Genomic DNA, 25,666 nt, shown 5'->3' with positions numbered 1-25,666 from the left:
AGCCTTGGATGCCCCGGGCTGCCACCCTAATTAGAAGCCACCCTGTGCCCTGCGCCCTGCGCCCTGTCCTACCTTACGTCCTGGACCAACCACAAGGCTATCTGCAGCAGGGGTTGGTCACGGCTGGCGCCCACCCTGCCGGCTGCCCCACCTGGGCTGTGTTTCTCTCAGGTCTGTGCGCCCAGCCCCCTCATCCTGTCGTCCGGGGACACACAGCAGTCAGCTCACTTTTTTTAACCAGCTGGCTGGGTGCCTCGGCTGCAGGTGCTGCTCAGTTGTGTGCACTTGGCCACCCACTTATCTGCCGTCAGTAAACCTCCCTCATCATTCCCTTTCTGGGGGGTTGCTAGGAAGGACCCCTAGTCTCTTCCCAGCACAGGGAAGTACCTAAAGAGACTCTTCACTGTTGCCAGATGGTCCAGGGATTTCAAGTGGTGGTCCCCACTTTCTCATCTCTCCCTCCCCTGCTCCTTAGCCCGCCGTCCTGGGGGCAGGGGGCCTGAGGTGTGAAGCCTCTCCTCTTCCTGACCTAAACTTGGGGTAGGGGGCAGACACGGGCAGCTCCAGGCTCTGGGCCCAGCTCCTCTGAAACCAGCTGTGTGACTGAGGAGGGGGAGTCATCTCTCCCCAATCCATACAGAACTCAGTTTTGTCACCCTTAAAATTCAGGGGTACACTGATAGTGATGCAGCTGCCTTCTGCTCAAAGTGTTTCAGATGCTGTAAAGTAAGCAGAGGGGCCCCACACGCTCCAAACAGGAAAGGCGCTGGATAGCTGGTCCCCAGCTTGACCCTGTGTCCTCATAGCCAGCTCCCCAGAACTTGGTGGCAGCTCCCAGTCTCGCAAACTCAAGAGCAAGGAGCCTCTTTGAGGCTCTGACACCCTTAGGTTGGTTTGCAACAGCGCACAGAGCAGAGAGTCAAGAGACCAGCACTAAAGCATGCTCCTGAGGGCCTCTGTGCCTCAGTTTCCTCACCAGTGAACCCCAGGCTGCTCTGGAGGGACAGAAAAAGCCTGGTGTAGCCAGTTCACACACTCGCTTGGGTCCCACCAAAATTGTGTGGAGTCTAAATGAACCACCACAGTCTTCTTCCAGCAGGTTCAATACAGCCCATTTTTAATCTAGAAAAAGGGGCTGTTTCTCCACTTGATCCCCCACTGCAGCAGCCGGCTGGCCTTTCCATCTCCAAGGGGTTAAAATGAGTGAGTCATGAGAAACGCAGCTACAAGGCCATGTGCTGTGTAGGCACAGGGGTAGCTGAGGAACTGTTCCCAGAGCTTCTGTTTTACGGGTGTAGACACTGGGCTGAGCTGAGGTGAAGAGGGGGGACCCGGAATGGAAAACAGAGGGCCTCCGATTCTCACAGCACAAGAAGGTCCAAGTCATCTAACTACAAAGCATCTTAAATTTGGGTCCTCTTCCCAGAGGGTGCCTGGAGAGGAGAATGGGAGGTTGCCCTGGAACTCTCAAAGGCTGGGCGGGGCTTCCAGAAACCCTCTCCTCTGAGGAACTGCATTCCAGGCCTGCCCCTCCTTTTCTCCCCCAGCCCCTCCCATCATCCCTTCCGCAGCCCACACCTCTCTCCCTGCCTCCTCCCACTTCTGGAAGGATCCCGGAGCCCAGAATCATAAAAGCTGATCTGTTAGCATTTCCACTGACTCCCCCTGAAAGCTAGGGAAGGGAAGAAACATACACACAATACCCATTCCCCCAAAGTGGTACCCCACAAGCCTCATCCCCCTGGGCTGATCAGCCAGGACGGTGATGACGAGGAGACCTAGAACAGTGCTACCCAAATAATGAGAACCGCGTGGTATTTTAAATTTCCTAGTAGCCACATTGAAGAAGGTAAAAAGAAGAATGTGATAATCAATGTTCCGTTTTACCCAATATATCCAAAATGTTATCATCTCAACATGCAATCGTTATTTAAAACTTGTTACTACATGATTTTATACTCCTTTGATCACCCCCATAAGTCTTTGAAATCAGGCGTGAATTTCACACTCAGAACTCGAGGCTCATGTTGCCACGGGGGACAGCACAGCTCCAGAGGAGAAAGAGGTGAAGGGAAGAGAAAGGAAAGGGAAGTGAGAGGGTGGCGAGAAGCGGACAGGGAAGGGGAAACCATCCTCAAGGTGATAGCCAGGCGCTGTCCGCCTGCCGGAAAGTGGGTGAAGAGTTCATTACATGTCATTCCAGATCTTACTGTCTCTGATCAGTGCACTCCCACACTCCTAGGGCTCCCGAGAGCTAAAAGAGCACCTCAAGCCTGCCCCTCCTGGGGTGCAGGGGACTTGCCCCAAAAGGAGGACCTTCTGCAGAGTGCCACGCCAGTTTCCCAGGGCCCATGTGGGGTCCTTAATGGAGAACTTCTGTCTCCACCTTCCTGACACCCTTTGTCTCCTTCAGGAGTAGAGAGCTAAGGGGCAGCTGGAGGCTGCGAACCTGCTCACAGGGTGTGAGAGAGGACAGATGGGCACTCCCGGGGGCCAGGGCTTAACCTGGGAAGCACAGAGGGACTTCTAGAGCCCGGGGACCCCATGGAACCAGGTGCACATGCACTGGCCTGGGGAAGTCCACAGCTTGTGTGTATCCTCCCAGGGGTCTGGGACTCCCAGTGAGAATGGCCTCCCCCAGGACCCCTCGGAGAAGCCTCAGCGGGTGCACAGGGCATCTTACCTTCCTTCAGCATCCCCACTTTGAGGCATTTCATGAAGCGGCAGGCCTGGCAGGACTTCCGCCTCCGCTTCGTGATCTCACACTCGTTGGTGGCCGGGCAGCTGTACTCGATGTTCCCTGTAATCAGACACAGACAGGGTTGCCAGGTGCCATCCAGGGCCAGATGGGGGTTAACCAGCCAGACCTACACTGCTCCCCATGCTGAGGTTCCCACCGGGCAGCGGTTCTCACAGTAGGTGCTTGTCTCTTAAATATAGGCCCCAGTTCCTGAGGCCCGGGTGGGCCAGGCAGCCACAGCTTTGAAGAACAGTCACCCACTGGGCTGGGGCATCAAAACACATGGCGTGGCTGTCCTCAGGATTCATTGACCTCAGTCTCCCCATGTGGCACGTGAAAACCATTTACTGCTGGATTTTCTGAGAACACACATGAGCCAGGTTCCACCAACAAAGTGCTTCAATGTAATGAAACTATTGAGTCCCTATAACAAAGTGCCTAACTGTGTACTAAGTACTCATAGTGGCTCAGTGAGTGCCCTTATCTCCATTTATAAAAAAACAAACAAAAAACTATTTATTTATTTATTTCTAGAGAAAGGGGCAGGGAGGGAGAAAGAGAAGGAGAGAAACATTAATGTGTGGTTGGCCCTTGTGCACCCCCAACTTGGGACCTGGTCCACAACCCAGGCATGTGCCTTGACTAGGAATTGAACTGGCAACCCTTTGGTTCACAGGCCGGTGCATAATCCACTGAGCCACACCAGCCAGGGCCCTTATCCCCATTTTGTACTGGTGAGGAAACTGAGGCTCCAAGAGGTTGATTTGCCCAGGATACCTTACATCGCTATCATGCTCTCTCTCTCTCTCTCTCTCTCTCTCTCTCAAGTCCAGGTGGCCCAAACTTTTTTCAGTCCCATTTCCTGGAAGGAGCAGGGCTGGAGGTCAACCTCCATGCTCAAGGATAGGAGGGGACAGGAAGGAATAGAGATTCTGTGTGCTCCTCTCCTCTCTTACCTACCCTTGACCATTTCATAGGTCACTCTGGCTTGTGTGACTTCTTGGGAAATAATTTCAATATTCACATAAGTATGGTAAAAATTAAAAGAAAGGAGGAAAACCCATACATGAGCTGATTTATCCAAGTCTATCCTGCCTGGCTTAGAAGCTGTGCAGAATCTGGCCCCTGCCCCCACCTACCTCAGCACTGTCTCCAGCCTTAACATCCCTGTTGTTCTGCACAATTATCAGTTCCTGGGACTCAGTGATCTCAGCTCCCAGGCCTTTGCTCCTGCTGCTTGGAGCAAGCCCACTCTGCTCCCTGCACCTCCTCGCCTGGCCTGTGTGCATCTCCAGGCCCCACTTAGGTAGATGTTTCTTCTCTGTCCCATTACCTGTGTGCAACTCTCTCCTCCTAGACCAGCTCAGGTGCCTGGCACACAGTAGGTACCCAATGCACCCTGAGAGCTAGCACTAATCAGTGCTTATTAAGAAGCAGCTACAGTTCTGCTTTCCGTACATTGAAACTTTCATTTTCCCAACAACTCTGGCAGTGAACGTCTTTCTCTCCATCTTACAGGTGAGCGAGGTGAGTGGAGTCCAGGATGAGGCAGAGCAAGGACTGGCACCCAGGCAGTCTGGCTCAGTCTCTGCTCTGAACCACTGCAGGGTGCTCCCAGGGCCTGCTGTGGCCCTGCCAGCAGCTGGTGCAGTAACTCTGCCACCTTGAGATGCCATGCACACGCTGCTGACTTTCATGTTCCTTGGTCACAGCCTCACAGCCAGCCTGTCATCCCTGGAAGGAGGATGGGTTCCAGGTTGCTCAGGGCTGCTGCTCTAGCAGAGGGTCAATAAGTGTCTGCTGATTTGACACCACTGCTCTCCCAGGACAGGAGGACAGAGCATTAACAAGAACTCAAGCCGTGTTCTTGACTCTCTCTCTCTCTGTGTGTGCATGCGCGCACGCAGAGAAAGAGAGATATTTCTAATTTTATTTATTTATTTTTTCCTTTCAATTTGTTTTATGGCCCCAGCAGCTGACTGCCAGCAAAGCCAGCCTGGTGGCCTTGTAATTTCTGTAAGTGCCTCCTCGATAAAGTGATGAGATTAATTCATCAAAATTCCTGTGGTCTCTTGAGGGCAGTCTGGGAAAGCTCAGGAGCAGGGAGAGGCATCTGTCTCACACACACCATCCCCAGCACCCCCAAGCTCAGGTGTGGCAGGTTTGGGGGCGGGCTCTCATAGGATGGGGACATGGCCAACGGCTAGCATATTCAGGGTTCTGACCTGGAAGTGTGCCCAGGACAGACACATGCAGAGTCTACTTCAGGCAAGTCACCTAACCTCTCTGGGCCCTAGTTTCCTCATGTGTTAAGTGGACACAGTATGTTCCCATGTCATAAAATGGTGTGGATTCGGTGACGGAAAGTGTGTGAAGGGCTTAGTGATGTGCACACAGTGGCAAACACATAACCAAGGGAACGCTTATTTTTATGTCTAAGCAGGGCTGCCAGGGCGCAAAGAGCCAGAAGATCCCTGGGGAAGTCCTTTGCGGGGGTCAGACCTGAAGCTAGCCACCCAATCGGACCCTTAAGACATTGGGCCTTCCACAGCTTGTCCTCAGAATGGACGCTGCACGTGCCTTGGGAGGGAGGGAGGAATGCCCCAAGCCCGACTTGGATGTCTGTGTGACCCGGAGGCAGAGGGGAAATACCCACCATCAACTCTCTTTGATCCTGTGCCCCAGGAGAAAGGGCACCCCATCAACTCGCTGTCCTTGAACAGCTGCAGGGAAGGGCGGGCCTCTCTCAGGGCTCAGGGACAGAGCTGCTCGCTAATGGCAGAGCATGAATGGGCTGGGCTGGTGGTCACTGGGTTCCACCCCCTTCTTTATCTCACTCCTGGGAGACAGAGACGATGCCTTTCTTCTCTGTGTGGTCCACTGCCCTTAGCTCTCCTTCCTCCCCTCCCCCTGCCCCACCAGCTGGATGATCTCATCCCTGCCACTGGCTTCAGCTATCACAGAATTGGCAAAGGTGGGCAGCCAGATGCACTGCCTATGCTTCACGCCCTGAAAGCCATCTACCTGCTGGTTTCTCACACTTCCTCACACTGAACCCATCCTCACCCAGCCTCTTCCTCTTCCTGTGTTCCTTGTCTCAGCAAAGGGGCCACTGGCCACGCCACCACTTAGGTCAGACACTGAGGTGGCATCCTGGACACTGCTAAGATCCGCTTTATCTCAAATCCCTGGTATTTCCTTCCTCCTTCCCCTTCTGCCTCAGCCACTTTCAACTCTCAGCATCTCTGGTCTCACCTCTGATGTGCTAGCCTCGTCTGCCTCCATTCTCCCTTCCACCCTGCCTCTGGGGGAGGGGGGGGCATTAATAGCTTTCCTGTGCAACATCCCTCGATGGATCTCCAGCTCATCATGGCAGATTGAACACATATGTCTGTGGCCTTTCCCAGAAGCTCACTAAAGGGCCATACAGGAGTGAGAACCGTCACAGAAGAATGGAGGGGTAGAAACCAAAGTCGCTAACAAGATAAGAAGTAAGTCCCTGGTCCTGCAGAGCCTCAGAAAGCTTCAGGTGTTGAAGACTCAAGACTCAGCAGAAGATGGAGTGAGTTTTGGGGCTAGAAATGAGAATTTGCTGGAAGTCAGTATTTAAGGAGTGCTTAGCTGCCACTCCATGTGGCCACCAAGTATCTCCCCGTGACCTGCACAGGAGAAGTCAACTTAGTCCCTGGAGAATATGTGCAAGTGAAGTCTGGACTCAGAAACTGCAGTGGAGGGCAGAAGGGAAGTCGAGGCTGAACAGAGGGCTGAATATTGCATAGTTAACAGCGAGACCACCCAGCCCACCCCCAAGCCCACTCCCAGAATTCCAGCTGCCAGAGGCACACTCCACCTCCCTGCAACCTGAAGATAGGAATTTGTAGGCATCTTCTCTGGGAGGATGAACAGATCAGAGAAAAGCCCATCAGATAAAGATAAGCTGAGGGAATGTTCCTGCTACAGTTTTCATCCCTGTTGGCATTTCGGACCATTAGCGTTACCGATGCATTTATGGAAAGCCTTCAATATGGAAGACTAACCAAAACAAACGGGGGAAAGCATGTGGGAGGAAACCAGGGAGCAGAAATAAACCCCCAGAAGGTTGACCTGAGAAGAAAAAAATACTGCATTCATGAAACAAGAACAGTGTGTGATATAAAGAAAGTATAAAATGGGGCTCATAGAAAATAAAAGTATGAAAGCCACAAAAAAGTCAAAAGGACCATCTAAGTAGCTACTTTCTCTAGAATAGACCAAAAATCAAAGAGATGGACAATAGGCTAGAAAAGATGTAAGAATTAGAAAATTGACCCTGGCAGCTTCATACTCAGTCATTACGAGTTTCTGAAAGAGAAAATGCTGGAGAGGAAGTTTTCACAAAGGGAGAAAGGAAGGGAGAGAGGGTGGAGGCGTGAAAATTTCTAAGACCTAAAGAATATGAGTGTCTGGACCAAAGAGCCTGCTGAGAGCCCAGAAGAATGAATGAAAAAAGACCTGGACCAAATTATTGAGGTGAACCAATTAGCTGCCAGGGGTCGGGGAGGGGAGAGAGGGAGGTAGCGTGGCTATTAAAGAGCCATACCAGGGGTCCTATGTTACTGATCTGTTTTGGATCGTGATTGTGGTGCTGGTCACAGGAATCTATAGTGATAAAATTGCATAGAAACACACACCCATGAGCATGTACGACTGGTGAACTCTGAGTAAGGTGGGAGGATTCTATCAACACCAATGTCCTGGCTCTGACAGGTGCTGTTGTTACGTAAGATGGGGGGAGGGGGGGCTCAGAGAAAGGTGTGGAATCTGAGTATATGGGATCTTTCTGTATTATTTCTTACAACTGCCTGGGAATCAACAATCACACCCAAACAAAAATATAAAATTAATAATATGTAATCAAAAGACCTAAAACGCACAACCCAGATTTTTATCATAAAATTTCAATCATGCAGACAAAAAAGAAGAGCCTAAAAACTTGCAGAGGGAGTAAAAAGCTAGTGAAATACAAAGGGCCAGAAGTAAGATTGGCCACCATATCTTGAACCACTAGGCAACAACCTCCCTGTGAACACACACACACACACACGCACACACACTGTGCACACATTGCTTGTTATTTCTACTTAGCATTGCTTTTTTCTCTGCAGTTTCCTGGCACCTAGAACCATGTCTGTAAAGGTGTGAGGCCTCCACATACATTTTCCAAGGATACACTTTCTTAATGATTTTTAAGAGAGGGAAGAAGAGAGAGAGAAAGAAACAATGTGAGAGAGAAACATCGATCAATTGCCTACCATATATGCCCCGAGTAGGCAATCTATGTATGTGTCCTGACCAGGAATCAAACCCACAACCTTTTGGTGTATGGACAATACTCCAACTAACTGAGCCAGCCGGCCAGGGCTGAATTACATTTCTTGACAGAAGCACTAGAAGCTAGAAGACAAAGCAGCTTTATCCCTCCCTCTACCTGATACTCTTCCTGGTGAACCTTCTACAACCTGAGCCTCGGTCTCACATGGTCCTCATGGTGACACTCATTTCCCTTCTGTCCCAGCCAGGCTCACATGGGCCTTCAGATGTGCCCTACAAGCCTCATCTATCACCTATCTCCCCCACTTCCCCACACACACGTAAGCAACTAGCTTAGTGTTTCAAAATCAAGGTCTCACATATTGCCCTCCCTTCCAAACTGTATGCTGACGGGAGACGGAGGTCATTAGGTCTTTCCTTTTTATATCTTGAGTATAGTGCCTGGAATCTGAAAATACCTGTTGATCAAAACAAATGAATTGAAAGCAAGAATCTCCACCCTCAGAATCCTAGAGTTCAAAAGTAACCTTGCCGTTGTCAAAGACAATCACTTCCCCTGGGTCCTCCCTGTCCTGGTCCTTCCCGAAGCCATAGACACCACTCACACCTTCTAGAACCCACACCTCACCCACTCCTCTGTGAGACTCCATCTCCCTTCTCCCTGTGGGGACTTGCAACATCTCTGACCATCTCTGTACCTATCACATCGAATACCAGATTCTCTGGATGCTAAGACCGCAGCATTATTTTATGTCCTGCTAAGAAAGAAGGGGGAAAAGCTGCCAATCAAACCAGGACTGTGCTTCCTTGCCACTAGCATTGTCCTTTCTTTCTTATTAGAAGAGCTCTCTGCCATTTATTTAGACACAAAGCAGATCACATAGCATTCTTGTTCATACATGAAAGAGAAAATTGGGGGAATAAACTTCCCAGAGTGTGATTCTCCTGAATCATTTTTTATCAAAGTCATTGTTTTCATGTTTTCCTGCAGAATTGTCCTCTCTGCTAACAAGGGAGCTGTGCTTCTTAAGCGTGCCCATTGTGTCGCAGGGTTTCCTTCCAGGTCGCTGGCCCCTTTAATGTGCATGTGAGGGCAGTGAGAACAGCATACAGCTATCACCTGGCAGACAGTGACTGGCACACAGTCCAACGCAGGGATGCACATGGAGAAGATGTGCGTCCTGGAACTGATGAAGTCGGGTACTTCTCAGTCTCTTTCAAGGCTCTTACTCCCCACCCCGCTTCCTTTCACAGTGTCCCTTCGTGTCCCTTCTCCTGCCCCACCCCCACGCCTTTCCCCTCTTCTGTTGAACTGCTCTCCCAGGAACAAGCTCCCCAGGAGGGCTTGTGAAATCAGGTCACTGCCCCCCTCCCCCAAAAGTCTCAGCTTTAGCAGGTCAGGGTGGGGCCAGAAATTTGCATTTCTAACAAGGTCCCAAGTGAAGCCTCTGCTTTGGGCCTGGGGACCATGCTCTGAGAACCACTACCCTAAAAGATCTCATTAGACCCCAAATCCCACTCAGAGTCTACTCTTGGCCTCTCTCCAGGGTAAGTCCTGTGGACTGATCAAACTCAATATGTACCAAACTTCATGCATTATCCCAACCCCTTCCTTGCTGCCTGCCCCGCTTCCACCAGCAAAATTCTTCTTTCTGGGTTTCTTTTCCTTAATAGTCTCACTATCTGCAAAATTAGTAATCTACAGTAAGAGTCAGGCTCATATCCAGTCACTATTCTTTTTATCCTGACTCCCCTCTCAAAAGTTTCTCAAGCCACCTCTAAATAGACAGTTAACTAGATCTCTTCACTGGACTGTTAAAAATCACCTCCTAATTGGTCTGTCTGCTCCTAGACTCCCCCAAATCCAGACCATCTTCCCTATCATTGCCAGACTCATCTCGCTAAAAGGAGATTTGGCTCATCCCCTGCTCAGACACCTTCAATGGCTTCCTGTTGCCTAGCATGAAAAAACAAAAGCAATTACTATTCACTTAATGGTTATCCTATGCCAGATACCAAGCTAAACACTTTATAAGTGTGTTTCACTTAATTTCTGCGATATCATTATAGGAGTAGGAACTCTTCATTAGCCTCATTAGTCCCATTCTTAACAAGGAAATTAAGGCCTAGAAAACTAAGGAACTTGCCCAAGTTGACATAACAAATGGGAAAGCTGGGATTCTACGCCAGGCGAAGCAGTCCTCACACTGAACTATGCTCTCTGACCTTCGCTCACACAGTGTACGAAGGCCTTTGACAGTCAGCCACACGCTGCTTTCCCAGTCTGTCATCTGCCACTGAGTCCCCACTTGCCTTAGCAGAACATCTCCTCCGGGCCCTGCTCCGGCTGTGTGCTGCGTTTCCTGCCACCCACGTTTACCTTCCATTCCTGCTTAAATGCCCTTCTTCTGGGAAGCCCCCCACCCCGCCCCACCCTGCTGACCTCTGTGTCTCACCTGACTTACTCGCCATCTGCGTCTCTGAAAACAGACATCATGATTTGTTCTTCCTCTCATTCCTTCAGTGCCCTCCAGATAGCAGTTGGTGGGTTTATTAACTCTTGTATAGAGAGAAAACTGAGGCCAGAAGGTCCAAATCCCTACTCAAGGTCAACCAGCTGGCGAGTGGTACCCCACTCCCAACCTTCACCCACTCCTGGCTTTGTCTCTGCATCCCTGTTGTCTTGTGTCCCCTGGGATCTCCCAGCCTTATTCTCCAGGACAAAAGGCCTGGAGGTGGTCCAAGACAGAATAACCCATCAATCACGCCCTTGCCCCTGTCCTCGGGGAGTTGCCTTCCAAGCCTGCATCTGGGCCCCAGGTGAACAGAGGAAGCACTGTGCCTGGGCCTCTTGCTCACTTGCTCCTCCTCGTCTTAAGTCACAGACCCAGGTGCTGCTCAAGGGGCCTCCCAGTGACCTGCAAAGTTGGCCACATGCCCTGGGAGCTTACGGAGGGGCACAGCGTGGCTTTACCCTCTGCACAGTCCCTGTGGCCAACGCACTGCGTGTTCATTTACCCGTCAATAGCTTTCGTTCCACCTAGAAGAAAACCCAAGTGTGGCACTCACCACCGCCCGGTGACTTCGCCAATATCTCCAGCCCATCGCCTTCCCCTCTGCCCTCACCCACACACTGGCCTTCCTTCTGGTCCTGAAAGGCTGGTCCCAGGAGTCTTGCACATACTTCACCCTGCCTTGCAAGGCCCCTTCTCAGCACGGCCTGCTCTAACCCTCCATCTATATTAGACCCCCTCTCTCAATCACCTGTGGTTTCTGGTTTTTCTCCTCGCAAAACTAGGCTCAGTCTGTCATTGTGCTTCTTTATTTCTTACTGTATTTACTGTCTGCCTTCCTCGCTAGAAGACAAGGCCACCAAGAGAAAGCCCTTGCCCCCTCTTCAGCTCACAGAACAGTGGCTGGGACTGCACCACTGCTTCATAAGCTCAAATGTAAGACAGGAGCTTTCCCCAGAAGTTGCTACATATATGAGCCTCCATGAGGTCTCCTATTAGAAGTGCTAAGTCAATCACTTTATATTGAACGACTACCACTTGGGAAGACCACAATCAACGCTGGGCACCCGAGTGAATCGGCAAAGGGGGATCAAGACATTTTACACAAGTTCAGTTACGTCTGAAAATGATCTCACAATGACAGATGTTCAGTGTCAACAGCGGACCAGACCTGACACATTGCAAACACCATGACTGTAAACTGATGCAAATGAAAAAGAACTGTCCTGATGGTCTAGAAACTGTACTTACGGCCCAAAGTAAGATTTTTAGGGATAGCAGCCCAAACATAAAGTCTCAAGTAATGGAAAGGGAAATGAAGAGAGTGTGCTCTAAAATACTGTGTAAAATGACTCAAAAAGGAGCCCTAGAGCAGGCAAAGACACTGTTATCAAAGACTCAGTGAAAAGTTTGATGAACCTTGCTTTACAAAATTGAGTAGAAAAAGTGTTTCAAAAAATATAGTTTTACACATTGTGACTTAAAATGCAATATAACAAAAGCTAACATGTGGTTATAAGTAGACATTTGACTTGTTTCTCTAGATCCCTAGAAGTTTATATATACAAACCAATCAAACTTCTTTGGTTTGTCCTCACTGGGAAAACAGGATCACTTTGGGGATCACCTTCTGTTCAGACACATGGAGAATTTCCTGTGTTCCAGGTGCTGCGGGCAGATGTGGAGCTCAGTGAAAAACCAAGGTATAGGTAATGCTGTTCCCTAAGAGCTTACAGTCTTCTTGGGGAATTGGACAAGTAATTGCAATAACCAAACAGTGTGGAAAGAATTGCTGGTGTGCTGGGAGATTTACAGGAGCACCCAGGAGAGGCACTATACACACCAAATGAGAGGAGGAAGTCCAAGAAGACTTCCTGGAGGAAATGCCAGCTAACTGGCAATCTAATGGACAAAAGTAGGGACTGGAGATCAGGATGGAGAGCAAAGAGAAGACTAAAAGACTACATGTGAAGTCTAGAAATTGAAAGCATGGGACAAGCTCTGGGAATTAGAAAACAGAGCAGTCAGACCAGCCTTCACCCTGCAAGGGAGAGGGGCACAAGATGAGGTGGCAAGGTCATTGTGGGGCGATCCCAAAGGACATCCTCCATCAGGTATGGGAGCTTTGATTTTACCCACAAGGAGACAGAAGAGTGACATGTTCGTGGGTATTTCCAGAAAGGTTTCTCTGGCAGCACTGAAGATACCAGACTGGGAGGGGGTGAGCCTAGCAGCTGAGACCAGGGGAGATGGAGAGAAGCTGTTGGGTTGGAATGGAGGGGGCCTTAAGGGCAGAAAGCAAAGTTAAAGAAAAGACCCATTTCCGGCTTAAATATTGGAGGAGTGATTAGGACTGAATTGGGAATGCCAGGAGAAACATCAGATGTTTAGCACTTGCTGCTTTTGGGTGCTGCTGGGACATCTGCATGGAAATGTTCATTGGGTGATAAAGGAGCTGCAACTCAGGAAGAAGTTCGGGGCGAGAGCTATGGAATTGGGATTCATCCTGATTCCATGGGCAGTTGAAGCCATGGGCAGGAGGAGATCTTAGACACATAAGGAGAGACTTATAAGGTGAGTCAAGAACCGAGAGAAGGAAGAGAAGGGGGATATTGGAAGCTGAAGTTTGAGGGGAGATATATAATTTTTTTCTTAACTGGAGATACTAGAGGCATTTAAATGCTGAGACAGAATGAGACTACAGAGTGAGAAGATTTTTTTAAAAAAAAGGAGAGAGCCCTGGTTGGTTTGGCTCAGTGGATTCAGCACAGGCTTGTGAACCAAAGGGTAGCTGGTTCGATTCCCAGTCAGGGCACATGCCTGGGTTGCAGGCTGGGTCCCAATTGGGGGGGTGTGAGAAGCAACCACATATTGATGTTCCCCTCCCTCTCTTTGTCACTCCCTTCCCTTCTCTCTGAAAATAAATAAATAAAATCTTTTTTTTTTTAAAGAGGAGATAATGGGTAGGAGGGTCCCAGGGGAGAAGGGAGGAGAGAGATTCAAAGCCTGGGAAGTGCTGAGCCGGGGGGAGGAGACATCTTCCAGCAGTAACTGGGTAGCTATAAATAACTGTGATCAATGAGTGAAAGACACTGCAGATGTGGGAGAGAATGGGTAGTTTTGATGACAAGAAGCTGAGGGAGTTCCCATGTGGAGCTTCTAGTTTCTCAATGAAATGGGAGGCAGGGTCAGTGCTGAGAATGAGAGAGGGACCGGGTCAAGGAGTAGGGCTTGGAAAAGGCCCCAGAGCCGCTCCCCTAAAGTTCTCCTCATTGCTTCAGTACTCATTACAAAGGTTTCTATTGCTGTGGGGGTCAGTGTCACACAGTTCAGAATCTGGCACTCAGCCCTAGAGTCCAGAAGCCACAGAAAGGGACTCCATCTCTTGGGGGCAGACTTGCACTGCTGAAATGCAGAAACTTGAGGCAGAAGCCCAGAGATGTCAGCGCACTCAAGTGCAAGGAGAGGCTCAGAGCCTAACCAAGCTCACTCCAAGCAGAAGACCTACAGGAGAGCCAGATCGGGTCAACGGATTGTTTGACCACATCAGGCTGTCCCCAGGCTGACTCCCTTTCCTAGGCATGATGCCTTAGCCAGGGTCCACCTTTTATCCTATGCCTCCCGGGCTGATCCATGCTTTTGATGGGCACATTTCTTCCCTTTAGATATGCTAGTAAATTCAACCAGGTGGAGGGTTAGCTCAGTTCCTTCTGGAAGGTGCCTTTTTTGTCTGTCTCTGAGCTCATCTACTGTGGGTGACTGTCACCACAACCACCAGCAGTGACAAGAAACTCCCCTCCATAGCAAAGAATCTGGCAAAAGTTGTAATGAACCCTTAACAGGCAGGGGGACTGCAACTACCTTGTTTAATGCTGTAGTGCAAGGGAGTGCACATTTTTTCTGTAAAGTGCACAATAGTAAATGTTTTAGGCTTTGTGGCCAGAAGGTCTCTGTCCCAACTACTCAGTGCTGCCTAGGATCATCAAAGCAGCCATAAGCTATACGAAAACAAATAGGTGTGGCTGGTCTCAATAAACTTGATTGACAAAAGCAGGTGTCCAGCCCGCAGGCTGTACTTTGCCTGCCTCTCCCACCCCCTCCACCCACCCCCGCAGCGCTAGCACCTTGCACAGCCAAGCACACAATCATCGCTCAATGAACGTTTGGAAAGAAGGAATGACTGCCTGCCTCTCTCCTTAAATCTATCGTGTTGTACTGGCTTCTGCAAAACATCTTTCCATATTGGTGCAATCACTGAATTGGGCAGAATAATGTGACCCAAGGAGGGAGGCAGGTGTGAGCCAGTATGATTTTCAGAACTGTCCAAGCGTTCACATATTTGTGAATGGATCCCTCTATGACTAATGGCACTCAGAGAAAGTTGTTACACTTTCGAAAATATCCTTCTTAATTGGGTATGTGCTTAGGAAGCTGCCCTGGGACTACGCCTGCAGACTTAGATGTTCTAAGCTTCTGGAGGGCAGACACCATCCTCTCTGGCTTCCCCTGCAGTTCCTTACTCAGAGCAGGGGCTCCATAATCCTCCCTCAGTTCTTAGCGTGGCTCTGCGATTGTCCAATTAATCACAGGTCATTTTTCCCCTCTTCTATATTTTACTTATTTATTCCACTTTTTCTGTAATGAATACATTCAGAAACAACAGAACTAAATCTTTGTTAGAACAAAACCGATGAGTTCATAACCAGTAAACACTTTTCCCTCTTCTAGACAGAACCCTTTTTCTGGTTATAGACGCAAAACTCTTCTTGTGAGACACAGAAGAGACAAGTTCTGTTTTGACTGTTTGTCTCCCCACTTCTAGGAAGAGATCATTATCCTGTTCCTGGTAGCAAACAATTAAGACTATTTACAAACCCTCCTCCTGATTTGCTAAGGACATTCTCAGCACCTGCCCTCTCTCGGGAGTGTCAGTAGGGTTTCTGAGTCTACACCAGCCTCTGTTTCCAGAACATTAGATCCAGAACTCTCCAGCTCATTGAAGAACATGACAGAGAGGAGAAAATGTAATTATCTCCTAAAAAGCGTTGTTTCAAAAACCGACTTCACAGAGTCGATCTTACCAAGACCACTTCCCAATCTGTGAAGAAAAAAAGAGGCTATTTCAGTAACCTAAATTGGTTTAAACATTTCATGTTTATTTGTCAAATATCTGAGGATATTGATTAGAAATGAGACTGGAGGTTTTCAACCCTGGCTGAGGCAGGAGACTTAGAACCACTGTGCAATGCTTTTCAAATCTAGAGATGCCAGAGCCTCTTCCCAGACTGGGGGGTACAAAGCTGGCAGGGGGCCAGGTGTATTGATTTACTGTGCTGGAGGCTAGCACTGTGCCTATTGTGAAGGTGCTCCATAAGTGTTTGTGGACAGAAATTGTTATCATGGCCCCTTCTGAGGTTCAACAGCCCAGTCAGGAGTTTTCCTAAAACTTACTTTTTGCTGTTTTGCTCTTTTGCACTGTTTGAATTTTTGCCATGCTTATTTTTTTTAAAAAAAAGAGTTCCTTTAAAATAAATAAATACTATCTATAACTAAAAAAGCTAAAATAATTTAAATCCTGTTAAATCCAACTAATTAGTTTTATTTAAATACGTGTAGTTATAAAAGCTTGCTCTGTAAGATAAAATAAATTGTATACATCTGTTACCTGAGTAATAATGTCTTAAGTAATATTGTAAAAGTGAAAATAATTGAAAACATTTATTTTGTACTTACGAGGTGCCAGAGCACATTCCAAGTCCTTGCTATGTATTAACTCAATCCACTTCTACCAGCTGTGTGTGAGGTAGGGACAATATCTTCCCACGGAAGGTGAGAAAGAAACTGAGGCCCACAGCATTCGGCTGGAAGGTAATGAGCCCAGGAGCCCAGGTGGCTAGCCACTGCACCACACCATCTTGACTAATATGCAGAATTGGAAACACAACCCATCTTAATGCCTGCGATTGGTTTAATACACAAATTTTCATCTCAAGAGATCTCAACAAATACATATTTGGTGAATGAATACACTGAGAATTGCCCCAGGGAAGCTCAGTCTGCCTCTTCCAAAAGGGAAATAGGGGAAGGACTGCTTGGCACAGGCAGGCAAGCCCCGGACAAGGGGTCTGGGCCAGGGACAGCACAGGAGCCCCCAGGTTTTCCCCAGTCTGTTTGCAGTGTCTGTCCCAGTGGCATTGCTCAGCTCAGTGACCTGCAGGAGCAGGGCTCCGTCTGTCCTGTCGCGAGCACCTGGAACGGTGCTCAGTAGAAAGCTGGCCGAGCACACCAGCGTTCTTACCCACGCCTGCTACTGCAGTGAGCGTGTCACTACGTCTGCCCAGCCGCCTGTCTTTGCTGGGCCGATGCCTAGAACTTGATAACAGACTATCATAATCCCCAGTTTAACTAGGGGTCACTTTACAAAGGGGACCCATCAGGGCTCTTGCACGCCTTCATCAGAATGATTCACTCCATTATCCATTGAAAGAGGCAGCCACCCCCACAGCCACTGGGACATGACTCAGCTGATATGCAGACGCACTGAGAAAATCCTAGAAAACCAGCCACGCTGGGATCCGGACAGGGTAAGTGGTCGGGGGGACGTTTCCTTGCTCAGTCAGCCTGAGCCTTGCACGATGAAAAAAAGTCATGTTTCACTTGTGTAATAAAAGAGAGAGAGAGAGAGAGAGAGAGAGAGAGAGAGAGAGAGAGAGAGAGACCCTTTATATTTCAAGAGGTCTGCAAGTGCAGGGTGAATAATGCTATTTCCCCCCAAAATCAGCTATTTGAGGAGCACACATCTGACAGTGCTCCCCATCCCAGTGAGAGGCACACCGTGATGAGGCAGTGTGTGGGATTTTTGAGAGGTTTTCTGGGGCGCCATTTGGGGTGGCATGCCATTTCAACAACAGTCCTGGAGGGAGGGTCCTTATCCAGAGTCTCAGCATGAGAAAACCTGAGAGACAGAAAAGGGGGCCCATGAGCCTCTGCTGCCAGCACCCAGACCTGACCCGGCAGCTCTCGGGGACCACACGGTTTCCTGTTGGGCCGCAGGCCGGGGCGCCCCCTCCCGCACCCCTCCCGGGCCCTGCTCGGCTGCCACGCACCTTGGATGGTCCTCTTGAAGAAGGCCTTGCAGGCCTCGCAGGAGGCCACCCCGTAGTGGTAGCCGGAGGCAACGTCCCCACACACGAGGCACAGGCGCTTGGGGATGGCGTTCAGCATGTATTCGCACTTGATGGCCGAGTCCTCCATGATGCCACTGGCACAGTCCTCGTAGCTCTTGCGGCACGGGGTGCCTCCCAGCCCGGCGCCTGCAAACATGGGCGGCGAGTCCAGACCATTGGCGTGGGCGCCCAGGGCCAGGCCAAAGGCGCCGCTGGCGTCCGACGAGCTGCTGGGGCTGTGGTGGCTGAGCGCGTCGATGCCCGAGCACGGGCTGGACGGCTCCGTCTTGATGAAGGAGCCGCAGCTGGAGCTCAGGTGCCGGTCGTCTGCGGACATTCTGTTCAGCAGCCTGTGGACACAGAGCGGGGGAAGTCAGGTCTGCCGAGGCTGAGGTGTGACGCAGTCCCCAGGAATTAGCTCTGGGCTCCGGGCACCAGTGGGTGGGGCTGCTGGGAGGGGCCCCATGCTAAGGCTTCAGGGAGATAAAATTCAGCCCAGAAGGCCCATTGGTCCTGAAACGGCACAGCCTTGGGCAAGTTTCTGGCATTTACGCCTCTCTTCTCCCAGAACCTTCTGAGTCCTCCAAGAAAAACTATTTTTGACCAATAAACTTGAGATTAGGCACCTAACATTTTGCAAATTGCTGGCTTGAGGTTGACAAAAAGTGGTAACAAACAGTTTGGCCAACATATTTGGCCAGACTTCCCGCACAAGAATAAAACATGGTGGCTGCACTTGAAAAAGTCCAGGCGTGCCAGGTCCTGGGCCACACGCCCTCTGGACAATGATCTGGTCACCCATTTTGCCTGGTTCCACTGGGGCTCGGAGCTCGGAGCTCGGTGCTTAGAGCTTGGAGGGGGAGCTTGGAGCTTCCCCCACCCACACTACCATCCCTGAGATGCCAAAGGTCAGGGCAAGAAGCCGGGCTTATGGCAGAGTCCCAGCTAAAGTGGCTGCCCTCTGGGCTTTGCCCCTGGCCCAGGGCACATCTGGAGGGTGGCTTCAGGCCCCCTCCCCAGGGCAGGCCCAGCTCTTCCCTTCCGAGGGACAGCAGGAGGGAGCCTCCCAACCCCAAGTCAGTATATCCTCAGCTGTTTCTCTTAACTTTACATTTCAACCTCCCTGGTAGATAGACTCACTGGAGCATTATCAACATGACAGAATCTCTAGGAAGCTTCCCTTCGTTTCCCGTAAGGAAAGCCCCTCCCCTTAGAACCCTGCTGTGTAGGTGGCGGGCAGGGTGTGACCCTCCCAAGTCCCAGCTCCCTGGATGAGGGGAAGGGCCTCTCTGGAATGAGCTAGAAAAGCTCACAGCAGGGAGATCTGGTGTGCGTTTAGGGAGCCCAGCTGCAGTCCTGGCTCCAGCCCTCTGGGCCAGCCGTGATCTGGTCAGGAGGTGGGCCAGGGTCCCTTAGTCCATGGCCTGGCCTGGCCTGGCCATGTTGGGGGTGAAGAGGAGGCCAAGGTTTGTGCCTGAGGAGCAGGTGAAAGGAAAGAGGGGAAAGATCCTGCAGACAGAGGAGAAAGGCTGGAGGGGTCAGCAGTGCAGCCCGTTGGTGGCGAGGTGGCTCTGGGTTGTGAAGGAGGGTCTCAGTGCTGGAGGGCCCCCCCGGGGAAGCAGCCACAGTCCCACCTCCAGGGCTGCTTAGAGGGAGCCCCTGTCTTCTGAGCAGCCTACTGGGGAAAGGACTGGTCACCCCCGGGGGAAGGCGCTGCCTTCCACCCCGACAAAGCCCGCCCCACAACACAACCTTGGTCACACCCACATCACCAAACGCCATCTTATGATGGAGAGGGGCCTTCATTATCTCTGGTCCCACTAATGAGTTCATAGTTAATATACCTCCCAGGGGGCTGTTCCATTCAAACACACTTGAAGATGTCCAGAGATAGGGAATTCATTGCCTCAGAGCCAGTTCTAATCAGAAATGGGTGCTGCAGATACCAAGATAAAAGATATATATAAGGCTCCTACTCTTAAGAAGTTTATTGTTTACTGGAATGTAGTGTTTGAAGATACAGGCTCCTGGGTTTCTTGTCTTCCAAATCAGGTATTCTGAGCCCTCAAGTCCTTGGAGGCACCTCTTCTACGAGCCTCTGTGTCCTTTTACATCACTGGCTGGTGCCCTGTCAGCTCCCTGGACTGCCCACAGCCACCTGCTTCCCCTCTATCCACTTAGTGGGTCCTGATGTGACCTCAGGAAACAATATCAGCCTGGCAGGGTATCTAGCCCAGGCAGAAAATCTGTCTGAGCAAGCACAAGTGCACCTTTGGGTGCCGCCCCACAATGCCCTGGCACAGGGCAGGCAGGCAGGCAGGGAGAGCTGACCAGGGGCTCTTTCATTTGTAACCCCCTCCTGTCCACTGCTGCAGGCTCTGCAGTTCACAGGAACATCCCAGGACCCTGGGACAAACCCTGCTGGGTGGGACAGCTCCCAGCCCCCGCCCTCTGACCCCGCCCCTCGCCCTCTGACCCCACCCCTCCCCCAGGCCCCATAGATCCAGGAGATATACTTGACATAAACAGTACTGATAGCAACTACTATTTAGTGAGCATGAATTATGTGCCGGCGCTTCAGATCTGTCCCTTGGATGTACAAGAAGCATGTGTCCTCAGGGAAGAAGAGGGAGAGCCCTCCAGCTACGCCTAGTGGACAGCAGGCCATAATTGTCCCCACTCTCTTTCTCCAGCCTCATGGCCTCAAGGACACCAGGGTGGGCAGTCCCCTAAGCCTTGGTTCCTGCCTCTGCCTCTCTTTCTTGGTTCAGAAGGGCACAAAGCTTCCTGCAGTGAGTGGGCTGTGCGGCCCAGACATGCCCTGTCTAAACCTCGAACCCAGGCCCAAGTCAAAGACCCTGGGGCTGAGAAGGAAGCAGACTGGACCAGCCAGAGTTGGCATGGAAAGCTGTGCCGGTTGGATGCCTGAGTCCCAGCTGCGGGGGGAATTCTAAAGATTTCATTCTTGCAACTTCCTCGTATCTATGATCATTATTTTGGCCCCACTAGAATGTCTTTTCCAGGGACAGTCAGTCAACCTGTATTGGGGGCACCTACTATGTGCTAAGTGCTAGCCAGATCATGGGGACATGACAGGCACAGCCTGCAATCTCAGAAGCTCTCATGGAAGGACAGACACTAACAAACACATGGCTCCAGAGCTCCAGAAAGGGGCAGGTGGACGCAACATTGACAGGGACCCCCCTTGCTGTTCCCCGCTGGTCTTGCTTCATTCATGCAGATGTGACAACCGAAACCTTCTTGAGATGTGCCAGATGTTCCGGGGAGTGAAGGGTGCAAATCGCCCCCGGTTGGAAACCACTGACGTGGGTGTATGAGGGAAGAGGGTGGACACGGGGTACAGGAGCTGAGGGTTGGGCAAATGAATGGCGCAGTTTCAGGACAGAGGGGAGTGACGTCAGAAAGGGCGGAAGTGGGAGAAACGGAGAGGTCCAGAGCGTGATGGTTTCCAGGGTGGAGGCTGAGACACAGCGGGAAGAAGGAGCAGGAAAATGGGAAGGATGGGAGACCAGGTCAGGGAGGAGTGCAGGGGTGAAGCTCTGGTGGCAGGTCCAGGAGCGTGAGGCTGCGGGGTGGGCCGCTGAGAGGGTGCGCAGGGAGGGCACAGCCTCAGAATGAGGGGGAGGTGGCTGACCAAGCTCAGGGAGTGGGGAGCCATGTGGAGTGCATCCTCTTGGCTGGCCAGGACCCAGTTCCTGGCTGGGTCGATGACTATTGACTATGTGAAGGGACCAGCGGCCGCATCTAAGCAGCCTTTGAAAGAGCAGTAGTCAGTGATAGAAGCCCCTCAAGGCATTGTTTTCCTGCTGATCCCTCTAGGAACAGGAACTAGCTAGAGCTGCCCTGGCCTCAATTTACTACCATCTGATTAGACAAGGCCTCCTCCGCCCCCACCCAGCCCACCCCTGGCCCCGCTAGTGTCCAGGGTGGGGACCTGTACCCCAGAGGGACCTGAGCTCCAGGGGCTCCTGAGCTGGCTCAGGGCTCTCTCCCTCTGCTGGACAGCACAATGGGTTGGGAATTTTCCTAACGCAGAGACCAACAGAATCTTGGCAGTTCTGAGTGAAACCCCAGCTGTTGAGATGGTCCGCCATGGACCTCTAGAGGCTGTCGCCATAGAATAATCCTTTATTTTTAAGCTGTCATTCTGGGGATCTATGGCCCTCAAGGCAGAAACTCCTGAGGAAAGAGGGATGGCCTGGCGTGGTTAGCCAGTGCCTGGCTTGCTCTGCTCTGCAGGGCTGTGTCCCCCCCACCACACTCAGAAACCTGGGCCACATGCAAAGGGGCAGCCCTCAGAGCCCTCTTGTGGCTTTGTGCTGGGACCACCCTCTTAGAGCAAAAACAAGCAGCAGATTCCTCACCGGTCATGAGCCTGCACTCTGGCATCAAACAAACCGATTCCCTCTTGTGGCAACTATCTGTTCACTGTGAGTGAACAGGTCACCCTCTCTGGGCCTCAGGGTCCTCATCTGTAAAATGGATGCAATCACAGCTCCTCATTCATAGGGTGGTTCTGGGCGAGCTGGAGCTAATGCAACAAGCACTCAGAGGATGCTCGAGGCTATTGTGATCTCCCAGAAAACCCCTTTCAGAAAACCCAGCCACTGCAGGCCTGCAGTTAAACCCAGAGAAGCTCCTTCCTCAACCAAGTCCCCAGCCAGATCTAGAAGAGATCTTTCCACAACGAACTCCCCGTTTACTAGGAGGGAAAGTGGTTGGTTAGGCAAATTAAGAGGATAAATAAGCCTGAAAGGAGAATCCACTCTACAGAAGAAAAATGGTTTCTGAACATTTGAGAGGCTCTTATGTGCATTTCTGTAATTGGTTTGCTAAGCAGGGGCCACCTGGGCTATTCAATGAAGCTGACCCTCAGACCCTCCAGCCAGGCTTTGTTAGGAATCAGCCTCTCAGGCACCTGAAAGGAACACAGCTAAATTTCCTTTAAAAATATTATTCAAGAATGCAGAAGGAGTCTTTAATAGGGGGCTAGAATGGGAAGGACCACGTGGCTAAATATGAGTAATTGTCAAGGCCCTATGTTCCTGTTGGGACTTGAATCTATTCGCTCTTATATGGAAGACAGGGAAGAAAGGAGGGAGGGAAGGAAGGGAGGGAGGGAGGGAAGGAGGGAGCGAGGAAGGGAGGAAGAAAGGGTGAGGAGGCCAATGAGGACTATTATGAACCAAGAATTATAATTAATCAAATTCTATGCACCTGAGATCCATTAATTATATATATTTTTTCTTAAACCCAGATGTTTCTTTAATTCAAATTGACCTTCCCCCTGAGTAGTCTGAATCACGTATTTTAATAAATGGGGTTTTATCACTACTGTCTGATTGAAATCTTGCATATGTGTATCTTTCAATAGTGGATTCATTTTTCTGGACACACCAGCCAAGCCGGAGTCAGTGAATCATAAGTTCTCAGATATTCTCCTGCCTACCCTGGTGACTTACACACGAGGCACTAAAGCCCCGAGAAATTGTGACTTGTTCAAAGTTACTAACTAGAGAGTCAGGCTGGTCAGGGGCTGGTTGGGGACTGGTTGGGGTTTAGTGAGTTGGTGACCTGCCCAGGAGAAGGAGCTGACCCAGGCAGTGGCCCATCTGCCAGCCTCCATGGCCACATGGTGTTCTCTATAACCTGGTCTCCTCAGTAATACTTGCCTAACACTCTCTTCTTTTTTCCCCTTGGGAGCCCCTCTGGGACCCAGGACTGCAAAATTACCCAATAGCAAACTGGCTTCAGTGAGAACCTGCCTCCCTCTGTGCACTGGAGCTCGGGCAAAAATCTGTAATTAAGCATCTTGTCGTTAGAAGGATTAGTCAAAACCAGGCTGATCCTGGACAACTGATTGAAATCTCGTTCCACACAAATTACGGAATGGAAAATAATGATGGGTAATTAGTGCCTTTCAATGGGGGCTTTTTACCCATGATTTTCCAGGCTGCATCCATCATAATGAGAAGAGAGGCTCAGTCAAAGGAGGAGGAGACAACGGAGGTGGAGTGGCTGCCTTGGGACAGCAGGGAGGGTCCACCGTGGACCCTGCAGCTGGCTCAGACAGTAGCTCCTGCGAATTAGAACCCCCACCCCCGACCCGGGAGGCCAGGCCCACCTTGGTCATCTCAGTTGAGTGTCCTTAGGCAGGACCCAAAAATACCTGGAGGCTCTCTCTTTAGCCCGTTCAGCCAGCTCTGGGCTCTGACCACCAGGGCATGTTTGGAGGAAGAACAGCTTCACCCATTCAGAGTATGCCCCAAACACACCTCTAGCGTCCTTCCTTTCAGTAGCTATTGGAGAGCTGACATCTGCAAATTTATCTTAACTCTTCTTGGGTCTGTGTTTATGCTCATCCTGTACCAAGTACTGACATGGCATAAACATCCCACCTACTGTCACTGTCAGATTCGGCAACTTCCAGATGCCATGAAATCTGCCCAGTGGCCATGGTGTTGGGCCTGAGAACCTGGGGGCTACAGCTGGACTGCCTGAGTTTGAATCCCAGTTCTATTCCTTACAAGTTATTTAACCTTCCTGTGCCTCAATTGCCTCATCTGTCAAATGGGGGAGTGATAATTATCATCTCATAGGGTCATCTTGAGGATGACTGCGTTAATAAAGGGAAGAGTTTGGAACAGTTCCTGGCATACAGTAAGTGCTCAGTAAATAAGTGTTAGCAGTTCCTAGCACTTCTTTTTGGCACTGAGGAGACGGCTTCTCTTCACAGCCTCTAGAAAATTCAATCCCATAGTGAGCAAGACAGTCTCCCTCCCTCCCTCCTTCCATCACTCATCCACCTCTGCATCTACTGAGCCATCCATTTAATCACACATTTGCATGCCTCCCCATGCTGGGACTTCCACCGAGAAAGTCCCTTTTCTGGCAAAGGGGCTCCACATTCAGGCACTCCTAGAACCAACTGTAAGAACTAACTAGCCTCTCTCCTAGGAGATGACATCCCAGTCCAGTCCTCATTCATTCTCTCTCTCTCTTTCACAGACACATACACACACACACACATGAGCTCCTGTAGGAATTGCCACATTCCTACATATCTCCACCTCACGAGCCCAGCTGGCTGACTCAGGGGTGTGCACTGGACCCCACAATGAGTCTCCCATGAGATCTGTGGCTTCGTGTCTGCCTCGCTAGGGACAGAAGCAGTAAGATGGACAGCTCAAGTGTGAACAAAGTCATGCTTCACCCCATGTGCAGCGAGGACCAAGACTACGGAAGCTGGCAGCAGAGAAGGGTGCTGGCCAGGGGCAGGGTCCTGGGAGCAAGCCTTTGTCATGGTGGGCAGGTGTTCATAAGCCCATCAGCACTTCTGCTCACTTGAGTAAGAAGAAGAGCCTGATCCCCTGACTCCATAGCTCATACAAGGGGGGGTTCCAACATGTAACCAAAAGAACAACTCCCACACCATCTCCTTCATTCGTCTCCTCTCCCTTCATTTCATTACCAGTTCTTGAGTGTCTGCCGGGTGGCAGACACTATTCCAGCCCTACGGACAGGATATTTCATCGACTCTAAGCTACATCATTTTTTCACATTTTACTCCTTGGCAATCAGAATGCATCTTGAATTTATAGTATGCCATAGTTTAATTTAATTAGTGGTTCCAAAAATAATGGTGTCTTTAACAATAGATGATGTCATAGACTCAATGAAATATGGTAAGTATAGTGAGACTGTTATGAGTTCACCCAAAGCAATTTCATTTTCTTCCTAGACATCAGAAATAGTACATTTCCCAGTCTTCCTTTCAGTTAACTGTGGCCACCGACTCCTCTTGGCGAATGGGATGTGGGCAGAGTGATATAAGCCACTCCCTCTTTCTGGCCCATAAAAATTTCCCATGACACTCCTGTCTCTCCCTCTCTGTCTCTCTCCATCCTGCAGGCCAC

The 25,666-nt window shown here is 50.4% G+C and overlaps 1 protein-coding gene across 1 annotated transcript in view; it reads right to left on the bottom strand.

Moving 5' to 3' along the window:
* ESRRB (estrogen related receptor beta) overlaps positions 1-25,666 on the bottom strand; it is an 86,489-nt gene that overhangs the window by 17,612 nt on the left and 43,211 nt on the right. Inside the window, exons 2-3 of the mRNA XM_090268367.1 lie at positions 17,670-18,079; positions 2,684-2,800 (exon numbers count right to left, since the gene is read on the bottom strand). Coding sequence (XP_090124493.1) covers positions 2,684-2,800; positions 17,670-18,079 — 527 coding nt within the window. The remainder of the gene's footprint in view (positions 1-2,683; positions 2,801-17,669; positions 18,080-25,666) is intronic.

Source organism: Furipterus horrens, unplaced genomic scaffold (genome assembly GCF_987537825.1).
Source record: "Furipterus horrens unplaced genomic scaffold, mFurHor1.1.pri manual_scaffold_3, whole genome shotgun sequence".
Taxonomy (NCBI): domain Eukaryota; kingdom Metazoa; phylum Chordata; class Mammalia; order Chiroptera; family Furipteridae; genus Furipterus; species Furipterus horrens.
The sequence above is the reverse complement of the archived record's forward strand: the minus strand, read 5'-3'. Positions and strand labels throughout refer to the sequence as shown.